At 35.9% G+C, this 17,410-nt stretch overlaps 1 protein-coding gene across 1 annotated transcript in view; it reads right to left on the minus strand.

Annotated features, from left to right (window-relative positions):
- Positions 1-16,426, minus strand: part of LOC113234925 — a 34,764-nt gene extending 18,338 nt beyond the window's left edge. The window contains exons 1-3 of the mRNA XM_026470447.1: positions 16,011-16,426; positions 2,691-3,432; positions 687-871 (exon numbers count right to left, since the gene is read on the minus strand). Of these exons, the coding sequence (XP_026326232.1) occupies positions 687-871; positions 2,691-3,432; positions 16,011-16,036 (953 nt within the window). The 5' untranslated portion in view covers positions 16,037-16,426. The remainder of the gene's footprint in view (positions 1-686; positions 872-2,690; positions 3,433-16,010) is intronic.
- Positions 16,427-17,410: the final 984 nt, after the last annotated feature.

Genomic DNA, 17,410 nt, shown 5'->3' on the forward strand with positions numbered 1-17,410 from the left:
GTAAAGGGCCCGAAACGTCGGTTTGTTTGAAAAAACAAATATACGCGATTTAAATCCGGAAAAATAGTTTCATTTCCTATGTGTAACAATCGCGAAAACCTAAGAACTCGAAATTGTAATTTTATTTTTAATTCACTTCGTTGTATTTCGACAATATTTGATGTTTATTCATATTTTTAGATAAACTACTTCATTTTATATTCAATGCTATTGTTTATATTGGTTTATATTCGACGAACACATTATCCCTCGACATTATATTTAACAGACTTCAAAAAAGGTTTTCAATTTGACAGAATTTTCAAAGGTAAGTTACGCGATTACTCCGCTATTTGTGAACAGATTTCAATGATTCTTTTTTGTTGGAAAGCGTTCTACCTCGGTAGTGGTCCCATTGAAATATTTAGAAAATCCACTCTATGAGTGGTCAATTATGGGATGGATCCGGATTATTGGATTCCACCGATTTTTCGTCAACCGATTTCAATAAAACTTGGCAAATAAATTCCACAAGCTCTTGAGGTTGGTTCTTTTATTATAAAAAAATAATATTGTGACATTGATAATATGACATAAATGATTACATTCTACTTGCATTGCGATCTGATATTGAATACAATCTGGTTCTTTATCGTAATATGTATGTGTGGTTCAGTTTGCGATAATTCAATGAGGAAATTACTTACCTTAATATATTAATTTCAGTATTCACTTTCTGTTTAACATGTCCTACAGTGACACCAACTAGTTTCTTCACCTGCACAGGCACCTGTCCCCATGAGCCATGGTCCCATTTGTGGTGGTCACTAGATTTGGTGATATCCATGTTGATCGCGCTCGCCACTGGCAGACCGTATGCACTGGTGTCACTCTGCAAAAGGAACTCATCAGGGTTAACAGTGGCTTTACTTAACTTTTGAATCCTAAAATGGTCATAGTACTGAATTTTGACATTCCGCAACATAGCATAGGTCAAAGCGACTCCATGAGGCAGTGATCTCCTTCTATGAAGCGGTGATACTCTAGAAGAAGATCGGAAGAGGGGCGATCCCGCTCGGCGGCGGCGTAACCTTCGCGGCTGCGGGCGATCTGAGCGGGGGCTCCGTTCGCCAGTAAGTTTTGCAGCCGCGAGGAGGACGACGGGGCAGCGTAGCTCGCCTTGTCGTGGGAGGATGGGGAGGACGTAGCTCCTCCCAGGCGCTGGGGGTTCCGGTGGGCAAAGTCGATCCCGGTTCTTTCGCACTAGAGCACCCGAAAAGGGCACCGTGGAGTTTTAGCCGCTAGAAATCCGGTGATAACCTCTCCGCTGCCCTTGCGGCTTTTCGCGCGGGATTTCCCCACGAGAAAAAAAAGGTCAAAGCGACTTGTCACATTTACTTCGAAAATTAACAGACCCATCTCAACATAAAGGCATCCTTAGTACCTACTACAAAATTCTACAGCTGGTGTTTTCCAGTTTTCATCAGATGGACTGCTTAACTGTTTACTGGTTCCCTCTTTCTATCAGGTGAAACGCCGGTATGAATAAAATAAAAAAGAAACAAGCCTTTTTTGTATTTTTTTATAATTGCACTCTCTTTAAGTCGCACATTCGGACGGGTCGCGTACGACGCACTGCAGTGTGTTGACATTACAACGAGCCGAGGCGGGCCCGGCCGCATCCGAGGCTCTGACGAGGTTGTCCGAGCCTCGGAAGGTCGGAAGCAGCTCGGACGTCGTGAATCACTTCACATAAAATGTACGCAGTATTTCCAATCCGAGTCTGGTACGAGGCTCGGCTCGCGCCCGGCACGGTCTAATTTGAATAATCCTTTAACCTTCAAAACCGGAACACAGTAATACTTATCTGGACGAACTATTTCACAAAGAAGTTTACTGCTAGTTTCGATATGCAATGCCAGAATTGTTTTCGGGTACACCAGGATATGTTCTGTTTTTATTTTGTTTTTGTTTCTTTTTTCACTATATTCACTTTTTGATTTTTTTTCGAATTTTGTTTTTTCTTTCTTCTTTTTCCACAAAATTCGGGGAGCGTAATATTAGTAAATAAATATGGCTTTTTACGAAAATAACCGAAAATGCCCAAAAAATAAAGTTGGCGTAGTTTTCACTGGAGGTATCGAAATTACCTTTTTCATATAATATACACGGAAATCACAATACCGCTAGCATCCAAATTACTTTTGTGCGCATCAATAAATAACGTCTGCCGTCCACTAACTAAAACGCAGCTAAGTGACAAATGGTCAAATATCCGTTTTAGTTAGAAAAAAAAGCACAAAATTATCGTTAAAGAACAGTTAAAATTAGTTAACGGGTTCGACTTATCGAAACGTACCCTAACGATGCATAGCTGAAATATCATTAAACAATTTCAATATTCTAAAACTGGGTTATGGTTTTTTAAGATTATTGCAGAATTGCAGATAATACGAGATGTACAATAAATAATGCATTAACAAGTGCGACCGATATTGTTAATTATAGGTTATTATTAAATAACTATCGCATTCACTACTTGCGAAGTTATTCACTCAGTTATTTACAACCTGCACTTTCAATCGCTCACGAATGCTAAGCATCGTCAATAAAAGCAATGTTGAATTGCATGGTTGAGCATAAAATGCGCGGGTAATTGTTTCATGTTACAAAAATACTGTTAATCTACCAAGTTGTAAAGGTGAACATACTTTACTATCGTCGGACTTGCTGCCACTTTGAGTCTGTAACTGTTCGTCGGCCCATAGGTCAAAACTCTTCAACTCGTTCATCACCTCCCAAACTGAACTGTCCATTTTCGCATCGCATGAACCTTGGCTAGACGCTTTTTCCATTAAGGTTACTCCGTCAATTTCCTCTTTAATATTAATTCCCTCTCTGAAAGTCTTCATATCTATAGGCAGAGAATTATTTTTGTAGAGCAGAGACTTTGTGTTTTCCTCTGTTACGTCTGATTGTTTAAAAAAGTCAGTAACAAACGGCGACGTTCTTCGAGTTTTTCGTGGTTCGGTATAATTTGATGTGGGTAACAGATTACCGGGCATAAAGACTTGATTTTGAAATAGAAATTGTATGCTGGGCAGCCCCTCCGTGTCGACGGCGGCACTTCGTGTTCTTCTGTGGGATCTTTTCTTATACTTGGTGGCTGATTTCTTTTCATAATTGAAAGTGTTGTCCATATCTGTGGAGCAGGCGGTGCAGGAGACAGGTAATGAGTGCCTACCGCATTTCTTCTTGACGGGAGTCTCTGGTGGATCTTTATTTCCATGGGAACGCCTTGCTTGGAATTCGGCGAGATCGCGTTTGTACTCTTCGGTGCGGATGGTGCCGATGTGGGCTGCGCTCTGTGATCCCTGTGCTTTTACAATTATCTTCGGTGCTGACGTGGTCGTGGGCGTCGTGATGACTTCCTCGGTCACCGTCAGACGCTCTCTGAAAAAAAAAAAAACTTATGAATATGATGAGGTGTAACAGGTCATACTACCCAGTTATAAGATGCATTTCACACAAGTCTATTACATATATATATATATATATATATATATTAGACATTATATATTATATATATATATGTTAATAATTCTTTTTATACTACAAATGTGTTTTTTTTAATATCAAGTGACGGGACGAACAAGTCGTGCGCTTGATGGCAAGCTGAGTAATGCTGACGTTACTGCTTGGCGGCAGAAATAGATCAGAGGCAGAAGTAGCAGTACTTCCCTGGGCAAACTCTTTCACAGTAGCTCTACTGCTACTATTTTGTTTTCAGGTGTAATTTTTGAAAAAGGTAATAATAATTCATTTATTTCGAGTAACTTCGACTCATATAATTGGTTAGTAAACCACTTAGAACACTAAAAAGCTCGGTGTCCTATTAACAGTAATAATAACGTTGTAATTTGATTATTTTGAACACAAAATAATCAAATTACAACGTTCAGATAGTGACGATATGTCAATTTCGCGCGGCAGACATGTCTCAGGCTCGTTAAACCATCTTCCTGACGAATTAGATGCTTTTGGAATGGGCCACTATTCTAGAACGCCATCGTATATAACATTACTATGTTGTACTATGCCAAGTTTTTAGTTATTGAGTGGACTTCCAAGGGCATTTTGCGATATGGAACCCAAAAAACAGTCAGAGCAATTACTAAACTATAAAACGCCGTCCATAGTAACAAGATATTGAAAGATTAGGCATGGTTATTGCGGCCTATACAGAATGAGCTCGTTATTTGATTCTGCGTAAAGTTAATAACCGTTTTATTGGTGAGAAAAAACGGATATACATAGAGTATGACTAACTCCTATGGTTGGTTGGTCGCATTCACTGCGCTAGCGTGGGATTGGTGACAGCCACTGGAGTTCGAAACTCAAAGCTGTACTTTGTGTATATTAATTAAAAATTCCATCAGACAAGAGAAAAACTTTAATGCACAAAGAAGCAAAAACTCAATTAAATTGTACTATAACAAAATTTACTGGATTATTATGATTACTGTTTCGGTTATCTAAAGAATCTCGACTCCCCTTGACCTAAACGATAAATTTCCAATATTTAAATGGGAGAGCACAAGTCAACCGGGGACTCAGGTTCAAGAACTGGGGAACGATACAATCCAGGGGCTTGGGCCGTCTGTTGTAATCACCACCAATTACAACGAGAAACTAAGACCAACCGAATTAAAGATCTTAGTTTAGGTTGTTTTAAAGTTTTAACCACCTCTTACAGGACTTTTTGTTAATAAGGATACCAGTGACGAAAAAGTCGTGCCCTGATGATAAACGGCACACTGTCCATAGCAGTTGCAGTGTCACTCAGAGCTTTAAATCGCAAAGATGTAAGAGCCCCGTCACACTAAAATATAAGTTGACGAGTCTCACGAAAATGTTTTTTCCAAGGAGTGAGTATCGTATGTCCAAATGCACAGTAACTTGTATTATAACATTATAATTTATTTATATGTATCATAATAAGAGCCGTCACAATTGTAAGAAATCATCTTTAGTCTGTACGAACTCAACAAGAGTGCATCGCAAAGACAAACTAATCCTCGCAGAACCGATTCAAGAAACCTATGTAAACATATCAAAATGAATATATCGCACTGCTATTACAATAATGTTATAACTCAAAATATATGAAATTCAAGATTATACCATTGTTGAACGTAAAATTTGATTCTCTACACGTCAATAAAACCATCATTAGAATATTGTAAAAAATAACTAAAATATATCTAGTTAACTAATTAACTCAAAATGAGACACGCTTTATGTGAGCTAGTTTCAGACCAAAATAGTCCTTATTCAAAAACAAGAAGTTATTTTTTTCTCCTTTATTTTTAAATATATGTATATTTTTTGCAAGTAGGAAATAACGTATACATAAATTTACACAGATCTTTCACGGGAAGCGAGTAATTCGTTTTTCGTCGATTCTGAGAAAATACGCTTTTTGAGTTAATACACTATGGTATTAACGGTGCGATATACATTGTAAAAATACCGAACTCAAAAGTTTACTTATTCGCTTTAGCCGTGTTAGTTAAATCTATTTGCCAAGTTTTATTGAAATCGGTTAACGGAAAGTTGGTGAAATCCAATAAACCCGATTCATTCCCTAATTTGCCACCCTCAGATGGAATATTTTCTTCAAAATTTGAAACTATTGAAATTAGCCCTTTTATAAAAAATACAGCCGAATTGAAAACTTCCTCCTTTTCTAAAGTCGGTTAAAAATATCTATAATACAAAAAATATAACAAAAACAATTAATTCTCTATGCAACTAAACACATAACTGCCTCCGTGGCCGAACGGTTACCATGCCGGACTGTAACGCACTAGTACCAGGTTCGATTCCCGGAACAGGAGAAATATTTTTATGGTCTACATTTATTATTCTCGTGAGTTTGAGTGTCATTTGTGGTTGTCTATGTGTGTGTCCATGGCACCCGCGACACAGGGTTTCCCTAGTGCGGGGCTATGTTGAGTATATGCGTTACTATTATTATTTTTTATAAAAAAAAAGGCATATCATTCAATCTCAGAATTTATGCAGAATAGTGATGCTCTAGCAAATGATTTCGATATATTTATCACCAATGTTTATATTTAGTACCTAGTTCATACAAATAAAAATATCATTTTTATGTCGGAAATTACTATTACAAGTTCTTGTAATGCGAAGTACAATTCACTATACTGCCCTCCTTATCATAACGGACGTAATCGTCATTTTTAGCGAAATTGAAATAAGATCTACAACTCCCTTATAAGCGGTTTTCCAATATCTAATTTAGTTTCTGTTTTATTGTTAAGCGTAAATTGTCATTTTTCAAAGAAAAAAAAAAACAATTTTGGTGCCAATATCGCGAGCACAGAACAATAAATACGGTGGAAGTGGATAGTTAGCGTCAGACGCTTGCCAAGTATAGGTCTCCAAAGACCTATTCGAGCTCAGTCCGCCATTTTCGCTTTGTATGGACTTCACAACCATTTGTGTCATTCTTTCGAGCAAATTCTCTAAAATCGTAGAAAAATGCCTTATTGGAATGCAAAAATGATAGCAGCACCAAAAATATTCCCCCTATTAATATTTCAATCATGGGTAAGTCATCATTTATATATTTTTTCAATTTTCGGATCATCTATTCATTCAGATGTTAATCGTTCGTCGTAGTCCAGCTACTGGCCGCAAGATTTTGAATAAAATTTCAATATAAAATCAAAACGTCGTAACTTGCAATAAAGGTATTGAACTTTCAGCGATATAGCGATTGGGTAAAGTTTAAATTATATTAACAATCCAGAATTTGTTACATATTTTTAAATTAGAAACTATGACCACGTTATCAAGATTTCATAGAGTTTATTATTTTGTTTGTATGCGTTTTACCGACATCGGTTCAGATAGTAATCGACGCTTAATGGCACTCCGATTGTTTTTTTTTCTTCCGTGATCGCGAAAGTTACATATTAAAACGCAAATGCGCTAGTTATAACAAGGAGGGTAGTATACCCTACTACTTACTTTACTTTACTAATAACGGTATTTGTGATCATTTAAATTAGTAAAAAAAAGTCATTATTGCATACATTTATATCCATTTAGGAATAAGTACATAAAATACATATATTATGTCCCACTTCTGGGTAATAGGCTCCTCTAAATAGGGGAATTGGTATGAATAAATGGATTGAAACATAAATATCCGAACCATGTTATTAAAGATTAGAAAGGAGAGTATGTGCTCTACTCACGTTTAAGGGTTTTAAACGCGCATTAGAAATCTGTGGTCAGCTTTAGACCGTTCATGAGTCATGAGGCGGAATAATTTCGATATGTCACGGTTGACCACAATACAGTACGAGTCTATTGGTCCACTGTTGGACATCATGGTCTCTTTCTACATTAACTGCTGTAGTGACATTTTTGTTGCAATGGAAAGAGATTTACGGTCTTTTTCTGCTTTCATCCCACAAATCGTCGTTTGTGTAACTTTATTTATTTATTTATCAGTGCTTTACATGTCGCACTTCATATGGAAGAATGGTATAAGTGGAATTACGTCAAACATGTTTATTGCTCCATTAAATACAGAAAAATATAACCTTCATTCTCTCCAATTGGAGGTTAGATATAGAAAAATATTACATATAAAACATTTTTCTATATCTAATGGAGCAATAAACGTGTTTCACGTAATTCTACTTATGCCATTCTTCCATGAAGGGTGCGATGTGTTGTCGTTACCAAAAGGTACTTATGAGTATATTTATACACTAACAGACACATGCACCTTGACAGGCATCGCAACATGGAAGGGGCAGATGTTAATTGTAATATATCCTGGAAATACTCGTGTACATCGTAATAACTTTGACCAATTAAAGATTTTTTTTCAATGCAAATATAAATTTATTTATGTTTGGTTCTGTTTTTAAATACACTGGAAGTTTATTATATTATTTTTATTGCCATAGGATTTTTATAAACGAGTAGACCGTGTGACATTATTTTTGTTTCTGAGTAGGAGTAGTAGTAGTAGTAGTAGTAGTAGTAGTAGTAGTAGTATCAATATCATTTTCTTATTGGTTTTAACATAAAAAAACTTTATTTCCTTTAGCAACTGTTCGTTGTTCTGACTGAACTTTTCGTGGTCAAGACAACAAAAAGTTGAAATTTGCATATCAAGGAAAAAAATGTCAGGTTTCTCTTTATTTAAAGCAAAAAAAGGAATATCATATTTCAAATCACTAGTATTATACATATTTATACAAAAATAAGTGCGCATTTGACCTCCATCTTATCAGATGGAAAGTGACGATGAGGTCGACGACGTAGCATGCACACCTAAATAATGCCTATTCACTCTCGCCTTGAAAAGGTCCAGGTCAAAACTATAAATTGATGACAAAATGTGTACATTTGTGAGATTATGTAAATACTAAATATTAATGTACCCATGTAAAGCAGCTATGTAAATTCCACTGTCAGAGCCACTAAAGTAAAGTTTCAGGGGTATAGCTGCTCTTTTCAGCATACTTGCTACTTAATTAAACAAAAACCAATACTGTCAAACTAGAAACAGAACCTTTTTGAAAAATTGTTACATAGTATTGTTGTACCATATTACATCTCATTTACAGAACGAAACTGACCCAAGCTACAGCTCAAGATGTGAAGTGCTAACTGAAAATACGGTGCCCTGTAAAATTAATGCAAAAACAAGGACAATAGCATAATATCTCCGAATAGTATGCGAGTCGGTGATCACAGTACACCTATAATGTAGGGATTGGATCAGACTTTTCAACACCCATCATTGTGTCTATATCAGATGTATCTTTTATATGAAGTTTTGTTAGTACGCCTTAGCAACAAGCGTGCTGAGGATAGTCCAAATAACACACACATTATACGAATCATAAAAAATAAAAAAATTACAGCCGATGAATGCTGATTGTTGTTCGCAAATGGAAGCCCAGTTTAATACTTATAGTCATCTTAAGTCGCTACTGCTCATAGCATCACATAACTGCGCAATGACATGGAATGGGTTTGTTCATAAATACTCGTAGTAACAATGCGGTTCAACCGGTGACAAAGTATTAAAAAAAACTGAGGAAAGTAATGTTCAGGCTCTTGTAATGACTATCACAGACGGGGCCATTGACCGATACACTTTTACCGATTACCAATTTGATCAAGACTGACCAGACGGAACGGTGTACGGGAACTTCGTGCAAAACAAAAAACTATCTTCGAATTATTTGAATTAAGAGCTAAATCCTTATTTTATAATGGTACCTAATGCCTATAGGCATGTCAATCATGAAATGTGATATGGATCAATACACAATTACTAACGCAGAGTTTTTATGAAACAAATCAAAGACATGATTGTCGGTTTGCATTTTTGACGAGTTTCTAATGACAGTCGCAATCGTATTCAATTGTCAATATTCTATCGAAATAAGTGTAGACATACTCTATAACGATTAATAAATGAAATTGCAGAACAGCCTTGCTGATATGCTGGTAATGGATTCCAAAAGTGGTCGTTTTAAGAATAGGCCATTTTAAAAAGTGATCGTTTTGAGAAGTGGTCATAATAAATAAGTGGTTATTATTAGTCGCTGAAAGTGTAATCGAAATTGATACTGACATGCGAGGCAAGTGACGAATACAGAATTAGACGTTAGTAACGCTTTCCACGGTTCTTAATTACAGTGTTGTGGTAGATATTTGGGGTTACTTTATGTACTGTAATACCTATACTAGGTGGAACTGCTTCAAATTATAAAATAAAAATATTAAATAAATTCTTGTTTCATCAGACTTCAAAATAAGAGGAGGTTCTCAATTCGTGTGTATGTTACGCGATTATTTGTGAACCGAACTATTTATGAACGGATTTCAATTATTCTTTTTTTTGTAGGAAAGGTACCCCAGTAATGGTTCCATTAAATAAGGAGATAAATTCGATTTATTGAATTTCACCCACTTTCCGTTAACCGATTTCAATAAAACTTGACAAATAGATGTAATCCCTATGAAAATAAAACACAGCGAAAACGGAGAACCAAACTTTTGAGGTCGGTAGTTATATTATACAATCTTATCTTTCAATGATTCCCTTGAAATTTATTGTTATTCCAATATAAATACAACATTATACTGAATGCAATTGAAAAGTGAACAGATACAACGACTGATATCCCAGTAAGGATATCAAACAAGTTTGGAAAGTATGATATTAATACGCGAAGTAAGACTAACCCCAACCAAAATGTGCACGGTGAACTGGAAAATAGTATGGATCAGTATTTTCGTAAATTTAAAATGATATTTGTTTTGCCCCTGAAGTACAGTTGCACCTTATTACCTGTATTTTCACAATTAAAATTATTTAAACAAAAAATGGCGCGATATATTCGTTATCACTTTGAATGAAACTGTAGTTTTATATTGGTCAACGGTTAAAGTTATCTTCTTAGCAAAAGAGTAAATACGATGTCGTGCATACTAGATAGATGACGACTAGCGACCTCGGCCGCACTGTCTAGTTTTTATGGTATTCAAACAATCAGATCGTCAACGTGACATAAAGTGGCAACTTGTGACAGCAAGTTTGTATTCTTAATCATGGAACATAAAGGTCTTAAATTTCTTGCAATAGCAATGGCACCAATTTCATTCGGAACATAACAGTGTTGATTTTGTAAAGAGAAGTACACGCGCTTACTCGATCCTGTTTTTCACGTCACACGTCTAAACCCAGTTTTTTTAGGAAACGCACACTGATGACAACGCATGCGACCAAACCAGTGGTCATCGAACTTAGCATTTTAAAATCGGTCCACCCCAGGGAAGTTGTTTCTGGGTAGCTTGTACTGCCCTATCTATTTCTGGCAAAATACAGCACAATTGTATTCCAGATTAAAAGTTTGGGAGACCAGGCGTCATAACAGCACAAGTGAATGAAGAATCTGTTCCACGGCCGGCAACGTAATCACGGTACGAAAGATAATTCCTTAGTATGGCAAATATCCATTAGGGCACCTGATCACCTTAAGGCAAATGGAACGTCTTGACTATCTGCCAGTTTAAATGTCATAAAAAGAAAAGACAAATAGAGGTTACTGCCATAACCATCGGTATTGTCCGTTGTCTAGTACGGGGGGCGCTCAAATTGCATAAAACAACATCGTGAATGAAAGAATGCCAATCGAAAACGTTATACTCATCTCGGTGTCTATCAATAAGTTTGGTGAAAGTGAAATTCAATAGATTACTGTTTTAGAAGGCTGAATAAAGTAATTAGTGGAGGCATCAATCAATGCATTATAGCTATAATGCCATTGTCGGAAATTGTTTGTTCGTGCGTACGAACTTATTGAAAGCTTGATAGTAATCTGATGGAGGTATAGTCTTTCTTATATACGTAATATCGATGATAGAAGCGCTTTAATGCCGATATTAAATGTCTTTCCCTTACTTTTCGTAATATACACAAATGAGTGGCACAGTGAAGAAAAACTATAGCCATCTTGACGAAAGGTTCTTGTTTCATGCAGGTTCGTTCCATTATCGGCACAAACAATTGATACAACACATTTTTACAATTGTTTCGGGACTGAGTAGAAGCGCATTCAGGTGCAGATCAGTTAATCTCGTTTATAATATCGGCAGAATCCCCAAGTGTGAGACAATTTCATTTACCAACGCGATAGTATATAATAATTATATTTAAAAACCGCAAAGAAACTTGTCAGCGTGATAGTACATTCGTCTAGGGTTAGGTCGGCTGAGGTTGCGATAGAATTGGCGAACGTGGGAGTTTCGAATGGAGGTAACATTGCGAATCCGGAACAGTACCATCTTATGATGATTCGTGGGCGTCAAGTACCGTACTTAGAAATTATTTACAGTCTTGCTACAGCTGTGGCTGTAAACTGTCAATTTGCTATAGGCGTGGGGTTCATACTACACAATTGGTATCGGTTTGCCTAAGAAATTTATTCTCTAACTTTGGAGCAGGTATTTAACAGAAAAGGCCTTGCTGGCTTGAAAAGGTTCGTAAATATTCACCTTACATCACTTCTACCGACTTCTAAATGGACGTAGTTAAGCAAAAAGGATTCACTCCACAAAATTATCAAAAAATGAGTATAAACGGTTCCGCGTTCAAAGTCTAACCTCTTAGATCAGCAAGAAATGCAACATATAAACATAAAAAAATTATCTTATCTCTAGAGTTACATGACATTCTAAGTTTTGAAAATAAAACAAGAGTGAGAAACACTTTTTAACTTCAAACTGCCATATCTCCAGTGGATGTGGATTGGATCCTTTTTATCCTTTTTGTGTAACTACGTCCAATTATCGTCAAAGAAAATGTTTTTTATTTGTAGTACCAGTACCACTGTAATATTGAAAGAGCTAAATAAATTTATAATCTAATGTACAAACTCCACTATATCGCATGTATAAACCAATAACGTCACTAAACGAAAAGGTGAACTTTGAGAAAATAGAAATTTTTCTTTTCTTATTTAAAAAAATTCAAGTGCGCATTTGACCTCCATCTCACCTGATGAAAAGTGACGATGACGTAACCGATGGAAATCATTCTTGCCTTTAAAAGGCCCAAGTTATAGCGTTCAGGGAATAAGTCTGCAGGCAGGGAATTACATTTCATGGCCGTTCACCATATAAATGTGAAAGCGCTTCGTGCGAATCCTTAGAATTTCCACAACGTAGGGGTAGAACTGGAGGTCGGCTATCGGTACGAATGTGTCACGATTAGTGGGAGTCAGATGTACTCCGTTTTGTAGAGAATAGATATACCAACGTTTTGGTAGCGTTAAATTTGACAAGATTGGCATCGCCCCAATAGGAGATTTTCATATAGTGACTGTATTGGTTGCGATATTACAAGACCGGCCAACTTATAACTAGTGTACTTCAGCTTCATAAATTGGATATTTTTATCCTAAGTGCAGCAGAATTGAATTTAAATTTTAAACGCGAAACTGTGCTGTCTTATGAAGATACACTGCTGCTGATTTGTGAACACGTTTAACTAAAAATTAATTTCGAATGTGTTACCAAAAATATACTTTAATGACCTCCTTGGTCGAGTGACTTGCACACCGGTTTTTATGATGACGCCATCTCTGAGTCCCGGATTCGAGCCCTGATCGGGCCAAGGTAGAAAAAGTAACTTTTGTATATAGTGCTTTACTTATTTACTTTGGGATCTGAGCAACATATTATGATGTAGTCAAATATTTGTTTATATTTATGCTTTTCCATACAAAATGTACGCATTCAATGGGATTCCAAAAAAATATTTAGCGAATAGAAAATACAATATTGGTTGTCAACGTCACGAGCACGATAACCAGTTCAAATACTTCCTACAATCAAAAAATGTACACCCGCATTTTTCGCGACCTTCTAAAGTTTTCCGACAGCCGACAATCTTTATTTGCATGTAATTTACTGTCATTTGCGATATTGACACTAAACTGTAGCAGTAGAGCTCCTTGTGAAAGAGTTCGTCTAGGGTAGTACTACCACCTTACCTATTTCTGCCGCCAAATAGTAATGTCAACATTAAGTAAGGGTGCTGGTGAAATCATGGGCACATAGGACTGGTCAACTTATGTCTCAGGGAGACGGGCGCAGTGGCAGTGCCCTTCAGATCTCTGCGATTTAAAGCTCTGAGTGGCACGGCAACTGTCATGGACATCTTACCATCATCAGGCGCACGACTTGTTCGTTCCGTCACTAGATATTATTAAAAAAAATAATTTTATTCTGCATACGTTTAAAAATATTGTAGGCACACGTTTGGAAATAATTTTTAAGTTTGGTGTCTATTTGCCAGTATCAATTCTTATACGTCCAGTGCTAAGCACTGACCCATTAAAATTGTAAATTCCGTGTTATTTATGCAACCAGTGTTATAAAATACAAATTCAATGGAAAGAGGTACAGATAGAGTAATCTGTTTGAATTGAACAAACTTCGGAATATTTTAAATACACGGGTACCATTATGACTCAATATAATACCTATAAATTACGTTTATTGTTTTGTGACAGTTTTGTTGGGCTAGTCGAGACATGTGATACGGGGTCATACAACCTGCCATAAAATGTAGCGAATTAATAAAATTTGCGAGTTAGTGAATTTCATTGAAAAGTTCAATTTCTGTCCGAAAAACAGCTAAGCTGAAACTTTCGGAGAGATATATGTATGACGTAAGTACGTTACGAAACAAGGTTGTTTAAGTAGAGAGTTTCTGTAAAATAACTGATTCTAAACATCAACATCATCATGAAGGCCTCCGTGGTCGAGTGGCTGGCACACCGGTTTTCATGGTATCGCCATCTCAGCTGGGTCAGTGTAGAAAAAAACTAACTTTTCTATATTGTCTTGGGTCAGAGTGTTTGTGGTACCGTCGTTGTTTCCGATTTCCATAATACAAGTGCTTTAGCTTTGGGATCAGAGCAATGTGTGTGATGTTGTCTAATATTTATTGACACATTTATACATCCCACTACTGGGCACGAGTCTCTTCTCAGGCGAGATTTTAGGCCATAGTTTGAAACACTGGCCCAATGCGGGTGGGGGACTTCACACGTTTTCAGAGGGTTGTGAACCTTTTTCGACGTGCAGTCATCACGATGTTTTCCTTCACCGAAAAGCATGGAAATTTTCAAATTAAATTTCGCACATACATTCCGAAAAACTCAGAGGTGCAAGTCTGAATTCGAACCCGAGGCCTCTGCTTGAGAGGCGGAATTCGACGACGGAAAAATACAGGAGGAATTTACTATCCTAGTTCCACTATGTCGCGGAAAAAAGGAATTACGATTAAAAGTTTTCGTTATTATAAATATACTTCTAATTTTTTGTAAAATAAATTTAAGTAGAATACTTCCTTACTGCAGAGTATCTCCAAAAATGCTTGGTCATCTGTTTGTCACAATATAGTCAAGGTAAATTAATTACAATGAGAATTGCGATTATAGAATGACGTGATCAAAAGGAAGCAATTTCCTATAGTAAGCAATGTCAGTATTCAACAACTGAATAAAAAGGTTTCAACACATATGGGAATAATTAAATTGCATCCAATGCAACAATGGGTATGATACAATCCACCACACAAGCAAACCTTACCGTGTTCAAGCTTATTATAGTAAATGTGTAATGGTATGTAAGGTCGTTTATGGGGATATGTACAGACCCATTGAAATCAAATCAAAAGAGCTTTAGATCGATTCAACATTTTGGGTGGAGTGGTCTTACATCATGCTGGGACAATGAATTTAGGATTGTCATAAATGATGAAAAGAAGTGTGAACATTTTTGAGCTCTTTCCAACTATTTAAATATACATATATTGTTAAATTAAGCCAAATAAGGTCATTCAAATAATAAAAATTATGAATACACCACTTAAAACTTATTGTGGTATTTTAATTATTAAGTCTTAAATCGAGGTGGGGAATATTTGGACGAATTTTATGAGGGTAGGTACCATTTATTACAAAAAAAAAATAAACATAATGGGAAATAACACTAAAAATATATAATAATACCTATACACTTCTGTGGAAATTATTATTTGTTATTATTGTATCTTTTAAAACAACGAAAATAACATATCAAATATGTACACTGGCTGAAATAATATCTTGTGATTTCTGAAGAAAACATGTTTTTTATCAACAGTATTTTCAGCTTACACCATTTGATATTGGACCATTTTTATCATAAATAGCAAAGAGTTGAAATTAATGAGGTGCTTTTAAAGCTGAGCTTGTTCTAGTTTATACCGTTTTTTATTGTTTGCTAAACAAATTGAAATTTTGTTAATGATATATTTAAAAATCACTTAAAATCCACTTCAATTCATGAATATGTAAATAATAATAATAATATATATTTATATATATATTTTACTTTATTAGAGTACTCACCGGCGTAACCACTTGAACACTCCCATCTCCTGTGCGGTATCCACTTTGTTCCTACAATAATTACACCACTACATACAAAAACAGTCTACAGTGAAAACTAATTGCGACTACTTTTCGCCAAAGAACTTTAAGTAAAATGATGAATGATGAAAACCATCGGTATGAGGAGCACGCGGAACAATACCGGCGCATTAGAAGACCGATCGCCACAAAAAACGACTAGCAACAATGACCACCGATATATTGTGCGGTCAGACAAAACATCACGAACAACGCGCCATTCGCAATGAGTTAAATTTGGTTTTTGTACAAATTACTTTTCGTTGCGCTCCGGTGACTGACTTCGACCGCGCCGGTAGGGCCTCGACGCTGCCGTCTGCCTCCCGCCACAGCGGCCACGCCGTAGTTAACGCTGTCGCTACTCGTCAACCGTGTAAAATTAATCTTACCCTCAAATTATAGCAAATCAAATGCCTACACCGTACGTTCTAAAGTAATCCGTAATGTTAAAAAACCTTACAACAGGCTAATGAAATTATTGTTTATCATACCCGTCTTTCAATGTTTCTGTCTCAGATTTAGTCCGTAGAGCTTTGTATTCACTTATAAACTTCTTCATTTTAAAACATTTGTAAAATTGACTTGATGTTACATTAATAATGAGTTAATGATAATTTCCTTACAAAAGCTAATTCAAAATATTTTGACTATTTTCATTCACTCAACGCTATCAAAAACATCGAAATGACATCTTTGTATTGAACATTTTACTTAAAAGTCGGAAATATGAAATAACTCTGCAGGTATGCATTTTTAGTATATAACAATTTATTAAAGTTAAATAAATTAAGCCAGCCCAACGTAATTGCTTGTAAAGATCATGATTTAAATCTATTAGAGATAATAAAAGTTTTAAAAATATTTGCCTTTTTCATTCCTCATTCCGGTGAATGACTTCCGCTACATAGCTATATAAGTAGAGTTGAGGAGCTCAATGTTTTCCGGGAATCTTAAGATATCGATGTAAAGCAATTTTGTCAACTCTCATACACAGTCAAGAGAACGTAAAGCTTAACACTTAAGATTTAAAATTTAACTCTATACTGCTAACGAATATAACGGTCTAAAGTTAAGCTTAATCTACTTAATGTGCTTTTAACAACAGAAAGAGACAAATTTGAACTTTCACATTCACATTTGAACTAGGTAAGCTAAATAGAAGCGAAGAAGAAACTGTCAAAATGCTCACAATTTCCATATTAATTTTTTTTAAATAGATCTTATTTTCAATAATATTTTTAATTTTAATACTTCCACTGAAATGATCAAAGATTGGAATAAGCGAAGTGTATATAACTAAACTTCAAATAAAACGGCCCATTCACTACCTGTATGGCAGT

Source organism: Hyposmocoma kahamanoa, unplaced genomic scaffold (genome assembly GCF_003589595.1).
Source record: "Hyposmocoma kahamanoa isolate Upper Pololo Valley unplaced genomic scaffold, ASM358959v1 86, whole genome shotgun sequence".
NCBI lineage: Eukaryota > Metazoa > Arthropoda > Insecta > Lepidoptera > Cosmopterigidae > Hyposmocoma > Hyposmocoma kahamanoa.